Raw genomic sequence first — 7,275 nt, 5'->3', positions numbered from 1 at the left:
AGAGCATCAAGAAAGCCAAATTGGGCAGCCTGGCCCCCAATCCCTATCAGGGTCACATTCAAGCTCCCAAGTGTGACAAGAAACATATTGGATCCTTAGAAACCATGGGAAGCTTGCCCAGAAAGAATCCATTTCCAGCCAGCTGGTCAGCTTTTTCTGTCTGAGCCAATAGAGGGCAGGAAAACTCTCCTGTCTCCTGCATGTGCCCCCTACCTCCAGGCAAGAAGTAGATAACATGCCCCTAGGTCCCCCTACCCCTTCCAGACCATTAGTTCACTGCCTCCATTCTATTGCTCTTATTCCTAGAAAACTAACCCTCTTCTTACCCTTCACCCCATCACTGGTCAACTTCCATGGTGCTCCCCTAAATATATTGAGGGCTCATAGTTTTCCTCTTCGCTCCTTCTCTTCTAAATATCTTGGACTGCTTACACTCAGTTTTACAATTCTCTGAGCTTCTCTACTCTTACCAACCCTCATCTCCTTTCAACTTTCGCTCTCCACTTAATAATCATACCCTATCCTCCTCACTACCCGGGACCCCTGAAATCTTTCCCATGCCGGTAGCTGTGCTAGACACTGGGGTAGAAACATAAATACACTGGCCCCCCTTGAGATTCTTACAGGGAAGTGTAGGAGAATGAGATAATGACGTAGAGACAGAGGTATGTATCCGGTAGTGTTTTCACAAAGCAGGAAATGGACAGTTTGGAAGGGAAGGCACCACTAATAGTGGAGGTGCTTGATTAGGGCATTTAGGGCAAGAGTGTGATGGGATGAGGGGCAAGAAAGGCATTCTAGACAGAGGGAACAGCCTGTGCAGAGGTCTAGAGCTACAGAATAGTATGGCTTATAGGTATAATTGCAGAATGGTGGAACATGAAGCTGGAGAGGTAAGCAAGGATCAGGTCAGGGAGGGCCATATTTTGGACTTTACAAAATAATGGCCACTGCTTATCCAGCACGTGAGGATTCTTTAAGTCATTGAATTCTCACAACTCTGCAGTAGGTGGTATTATTTCCATGTTATATGTGAAGCATCACCCCTTCTCCTTTGGATATCTCCATTTAACTGTTTAGTGCCACTGCTTCTCACCCTTTTCCCCCCACCCCCTACCATTTGGCCACACCAAAGTATTTCATGTTTGCCTTCCTTGTATTTTTATACCTTTGCTCACGTTGTTCCAACAGCCTGGAATGCCTTCCCTTTGATACACTGCCTGAAAAAACTCTATTCATCCTGTAAGACCCATCCAGTTCCCCTCCTATGTGAAGTCTCCCAGAAGCTAGGTTTAAAAGAGTGAGTCCCTTCCTCCTGTGTGAGAAAACGCTGCCTCTCCTATAATCCGTTTAGCAAATTGTATTCCCAAGATCTTCTCAAGAGCAGAGCCACATAGGAGACGAATAAATGTTTATGAACATAGAAATTAGAAATAATTTGATTTGAAATGACACCTTTACTGCCAGTTCTCAAACAACTTTTTTCTTCTCTTTTGTAGCCAAACGAGTGAACGAGGTGATCGTGGGGAGTGACCAGCTCATGGAGATCTGAGTTCTGAGCAAGTCAGACTCCTTTCTCTTGGCCCTCAGAACTACAGATGTTGGCTGGCCCACCTGTTTGACTCTGTATTTATTTCCCAATAAAGAAGGGCTCCCATGGGGGCTCAGTCAGTAGAGCATGAGGCTCTTGATCTCGGGGTTGTGAGTTCGAGCCCCACGTTGGGTGTAATATTTATTTAAATAAACTTTAAAAAGGGGGGGGGCATTCCCAAAGGTATGCCAGAGACTTGTGGAGTAGTCCCAAGCTCCGGGTTTGAGTCACGTGGTAAAAACCATCTAGAGCCAGTGTGTAGAACAGGATAAGACACAGTGGCCTGACTTCTGTGTACTGTGGTTATCAGGCAGGGGGCAGCAGGGTAAAGCTCTTAGGAGGACTGCTTTCTGACTGGTTGGCCCAGCCTAGCCCATAAAAGCATCTTCCACCTGAAAGGACCTGGAAGTACTTCAGTTCCTGACCCTAATCAGGCTTTCTAGACCCATAGGCCCAGCAGCTGGCAGTGCCACCTCCATACGTGATGCTCCTTCTCCAGCTGCCAATTTGGGCAGCCTGGCCCCCAATCCTTAGTCCAGGACTTAATACTCTACTCTGTTCCCTTACCTGCCACACAGATTCCCAGCCCCTGCCACCTCCCCACCCCCAGCCTCACCTGCCATTCACTCCCTACTTCCCAGTCACTAGTCAGTTTTTCCACGTCAACTGTTGACTTTTGGAGACTTAAAACAGGCAGGAGGCAGCCTTGGCCTAGGCATCAAGCCTAACTCCACTGGTCTTAGCGGAGGCAAGAGCAATAAAAGAAAGCCGTGGGGTGCCTGGGTGGCTCAGTCAGTTAGGTGGCTACCTTCCGCTCAGGTCATGATCCCAGGGCCCTGGGATCGAGCCCCGCATCGGGCGCCCTGCTCGGCGGGAAGCCTGCTTCTCCCTCTCCCTCTGCTGCTCCCCCTTCTTGTGCACATGCGCGCTCTCTCGTCAAATAGGTAGATAAAATCTTTTTTAAAATAAATAAATAGGGGCGCCTGGGTGGCTCAGTCGGTTAAGCGGCTGCCTTCAGCTCAGATCATGATCCCAAGGTCCTGGGATCGAGCCCCACATCAGGCTCCCTGCTCGGCAGGGAGCCTGCTTCTCCCTCTGCCTGCTGCTCCCCCTGCTTGTGCTCTCTCTCTCTGTCAAATAAACAAATAAAATCTTTAAAAAAAATAAATAAAAGGGCCTGGGTGGCTCAGTTGGTTAAGCGACTGCCTTCGGCTCAGGTCATGATCCTGGAGTCCCGGGATCGAGTCCCACATCGGGCTCCCTGCTCGGCAAGGGGTCTGCTTCTCCCTCTGACCTTCTCCCCTCTCATGTGCTCTCTCTCTCTCTCTCACTCTCTCAAATAAATGAATAAATAAAATCTTAAAAAAAAGAATACACTTTAAAAAATAATAAAATAAAATAAATAAAATAAAATAAAATATATAAATAAAAATAAAAGAAAGCTGTGATCTGTGAAGCCAGAAAGACTCCTTCTCACCTCCCCTTAGTGAGGAGTCTATGGTCTATTCAACCTGGTAAGTAAGAGCCAGGAACCTTTATCATGATTTGAGTCTTTCTGAGTCTTCTCCAGCTGCACTCCTTTATATCCTAATTATACTGCCTCTCCTGCTTCAGATAATTAAGAAGTAAGACTTCCATACTCATAGCCCTTCTGGAATCCTGTCCGCCTTCCCTTTTCCACCCCCACTCCCAAACACACGCACCCTGGGCTCTTGCCTCCCCCTGCACTACTTTACAACCTGCAGGTGTTTGGTGGAAGATAAAAGTGGTTCCTGGGGTGAGATTTTACCTCCTAGAATTATGAAAGTAAAGGTTTCCCTTGATGTGCTCACCGTGGGTGGCAGTAATTATAAAGAATGATTTGAAATACTGGTTTCCACGTTGCTTCAAAAATCCCAAGTCTCTAAAGTTCATTGCCTGAATCTTAGTGCTGTTCTCATTGAACTTGTGAGAGACTGGACGAGCATTCCTCGATCTCCACCTGGACGAGCATTCCTCGATCTCCACCTCCACCAGCCTTCTTGGGAGCTCTCAAGCTCTCGAGCTCCACATTCCTACCACTGGTGGGGACAAGGTTCCTGAACACTTGTGCTCGTCAGACAGGAGCCGAAATGGCCCAGCAGAAGTGGTTGAAAGAGAGAAATGCGGGGGAGGGGGAGCAGGAGTAAAGAGCTGCACAGTGCCCTGGGGGGGGGGGTCCCCTTTGGAAATGAAATGAAATCTGTGGAGCCCAGGTGACACCGGCTGGAAGGAGACCTGCCCTCTAGAATGTTGCTTGGCTTTGGCCCAGTCACCGCCTCTCCTCTGTCCCTGTGTTTCCACATCTGCAAAATGGGAAAGTTGCACTGGACAACTTCTAAAGGCTCTTCCTATTCTCAAGTTCTGTCCCCTCTCTCAGAGCTTTCTGACCCTTGGGATCCGGGTGGCCCAAGAGGCCAGAAGGCTGCTCCTTGTCAACAGAAAGGGGATGGAGCTGGATAGGTTTGGAAAGAGGTAGGTGGGGGACAAGAAGGGATTGATTAAACTGTCCCAGAGCCTTCCCATACCCCTTCCTGATCTTCCCCACAGAGCCCTTGTGGAATCCCTGACTGTAAGGTAGAGGAAAGACCTCTCCTCTACCTTCCCTTGCACAAGCCCATGAGCAGCCCTGCTCCAAGAAAAGGAGGGAGCTGGAGAACACAGGACAACAAGGTAAGGGTTTCCCCGGGGAAGGCCTCGCTTGAGTTTAAGTCCCAGCCGGGAACAACCCCAGCCCAGGACACTGCTGCTATTGTCTCCAACAACACCGGGATTGACTGGGTGCCCAAGATGCTTTGATTTCTCTTCTCTTTGCTCTATTTGTTTGCCATAAGGCAGGGACCATTTTTGTTTCCTTTTGGCAGCAGCTACAGAGAGTTTGAATATATCTAAAAGATGGTGAGCAACTGAATTTCCACTGGCCAGCCACCTCTCCACGGGGCGGAAGCCAGAAGAGCCAGGCAGGTGAAGGGGTCGCCTGCCCCGCCTCTCCCAGGGATGCTCCGTGAGGGAAGTGGAGGAGAGAAGGAAGGGGGCTTTCAGTACCAATCAAGGAGGACTCTGAGGAGGTGTTGGGCAACAACACCTGGAGTTCTGGAAGCTCGCCAGGTCAGACAAAATTTGATATCTACTACTCCAGGAACCCCTCCCCCGATAACACCTCACCCTCACCTGCTGGCAACAGCTCCTGAGCCAGGAAGGGGACTGACTGCCAAGACTGCCCTCCAAGCTTTTTCCCAAGGCTGGAGGCTGAACTTCTTCCCAGTCCGTCACCACATTACTCTTCCTATCCTGCTCCCATCCATGGAGGTGGCGGGGAGGGGGTTCGTGGGGAATTGTCTTTAGCTGGAGCCCCAAGAGCAATCTAGGGGCCTGCACAGCCTAGTTTATAAGCTGTTTCTATTTCCAGAGAACCACAGAAAGCACACTTTCTTTATCTACAGCCCTCCCTACCCCTAAGGAGGTACATAAGCCAGGCCTTTGTATGCTGTTTTCTAAATAGTTAAATGTGTCTGAGGAAGATGGAGTGGGTGTGGGAAGGACCACCCAGACACAAGGTCTAGAAAACTTAGTTGTGATGGAGCTCACAGGGAAGGAAAGAGGCTGGGCAGGAGAACACATTCTACTTGAAGCCAGGATGACTTGTCCTCGACCTGAGCCATCTGCCGCCACCCAGAAGGACTGCATCAGGGGCTTTTCTGCTATAGATAAATGGGGGAGATTCTGCTTTGATTCTCAGCCTCTCTTCTTACTCCACCTTCAAGGTAAAAGGCCATTTTCTGATCTCTGGTTGCAGCCTCTGACACTAGAGACTCGACAGGTGCTGTTGGCCTAAAGCTGCCTACAGGGAAGGGGGTGTATAGTCCCAGGCTTGGCCATTAAACATAACGGATGGCGGCGGGAGGGGTAGGTGGTGGTGCAGGGCTCCTTGCTTCCCTCTTCCACATCTCAGGGTTACTGACTCTGCCGGGCCCACATAACAGAAGCCGGCCCAAAGCATGAGTGAGAAGCCTGGGGGAATGCCAAGGAAAGAAGGCCTGCCCTAGTTCCTCCCACATGGACCCTACCCTGAAGCTAGGCTGGTCACTTTCCAACACTGTGTATGTGTGTGTGTGTGTGTGTTTTACCTCACTTTTCCTGGCACTGTTCCTCAGCCACATATATTATCTCATTTAATCCTTATGTCAGGGGCGCCTGGGTGGCTCAGTCATTAAGCGTCTGCCTTCGGCTCAGGTCATGATCCTGGAGTCCCTGGATCGAGTCCCGCATCGGGCTCCCTGCTCGGCAGGGAGTCTGCTTTGCCCTCTGACCCTATCCCCTCTCATGTGTTCTCTCTCATTCTCTCTCTCTCAAATAAATAAATCTTTAAAAAAAAAAAAAAAAGAAATCACTTTGTTGGGGAAAAGAAAGCTCATCTTGGAGCTTGGAGCAGCCAGAGGGCACTAGGCCCTGGGTTGGAATGGTTGGAACTACAGACCAGTTTCTCCCACACTGGGCCTTTGGACTTCGGCAAGAAGTTTTCCCAGCAGGCAATCCCTACCCTGGAAGCATCCACAGAAATGCTGGGCTTCACCACAGTTGTTAGCAATGGTGGGCCTGTGGTAGAAGCAGAGTCCCAAGGCCCAGGATTACAAATCTTTCTCCACGGACTTGGTCTTGCAGAGTCCGGTTAGAGGGAAGGAGGTCTCAAGAGCTACTTACAGCAAAGTCTGTCTGCTTGGGTACCCAGCCATACTCAGCTGTAGCCCCAAGAGCAATCCAGGGGCCCACACAGCTAGTTTAGAGGTTATTTCTATACCCAGAGAATTGCTGAGGGTACACTTCCTTTTTTTTTTTTTCCCAGAAAGATTTTATTTATTTATTTGACAGAGAGCAGGAGAGACAGCAAGAGAGAGCACAAGCAGGGGGAGGAACAGAGGGACAGGGAGAAGCGGGCTCCCTGCTGAGCGGGGAGGGGCTCGATGCGGGGCTCGATCCTGGGACCCCGGGATCATGGCCTGAGCAGAAGGCAGCCGCCTAACTGATTGAGCCACCCAGGCGCCCCTGAGGGTGCACTTCCTTGGATCCTCCTAGTCCAGCATCTTCCCCAGATGCCGAGGATACACTTTCTTTATCCACAACAGGATAACAGGGAAGAAGAAAGCGCTAAGCACATATGCTGCTTTTAATGTGTAGTTACTACTTGGCCAAAAGCATCCTGCATGTATTACTTCCTCCATAGGCATTTTGCTGGATGAATGGACCAAGAGATGCGGCAAACCTTTTGGGTGATGTTCATCCCCTCAGCCTAAAATTTCCCTTTCCACAGGACGGAGGCTCTGGAAATAATGTTAATTGACACGTTTTCAAAAAGCAATTTGGCAATGTGTAGAAAGAGCCATAAAAATGTTCATACTTTTTGACCCAACACCCTCACTTCTGGGAATCTGTCCTAAGGACATTCTCCAAATGATTGATACAAACACTATGTAGTAACATGAAATGTTAATGATGTAATGATACACAAGTCTGGAGGAACTGACCAAGAAACTGGCCAGAGATAGTAGTAGTTGTGTTAGAGTAATAAGTTTATTGGAGATTCTGTTTCTCTTTCCCAAACCTTGCATGTTAGAATATTGATTTTACCCTCCCCTGACACTCAGGGTTAATCATTCAGAAACCTGGAA

The 7,275-nt window shown here is 49.2% G+C and overlaps 1 protein-coding gene across 2 annotated transcripts in view; it reads left to right on the top strand.

Moving 5' to 3' along the window:
* The window catches only part of EIF2B3 (eukaryotic translation initiation factor 2B subunit gamma), a 131,095-nt gene extending 129,423 nt beyond the window's left edge, over window positions 1-1,672 (top strand). For both annotated transcript variants that reach the window (XM_021683839.1, XM_021683841.1), the window contains one exon: window positions 1,500-1,672. In XM_021683839.1, coding sequence (XP_021539514.1) covers window positions 1,500-1,552 — 53 coding nt within the window. In that variant the 3' untranslated portion in view covers window positions 1,553-1,672. The remainder of the gene's footprint in view (window positions 1-1,499) is intronic.
* The last annotated feature ends 5,603 nt before the right edge of the window (window positions 1,673-7,275 follow it).

The sequence above is a fragment of the Neomonachus schauinslandi genome, chromosome 4 (genome assembly GCF_002201575.2).
Source record: "Neomonachus schauinslandi chromosome 4, ASM220157v2, whole genome shotgun sequence".
Lineage (NCBI taxonomy): Eukaryota > Metazoa > Chordata > Mammalia > Carnivora > Phocidae > Neomonachus > Neomonachus schauinslandi.
Note: the sequence above shows the minus strand (reverse complement) of the source record. Positions and strands in the feature narration are given on the sequence as shown.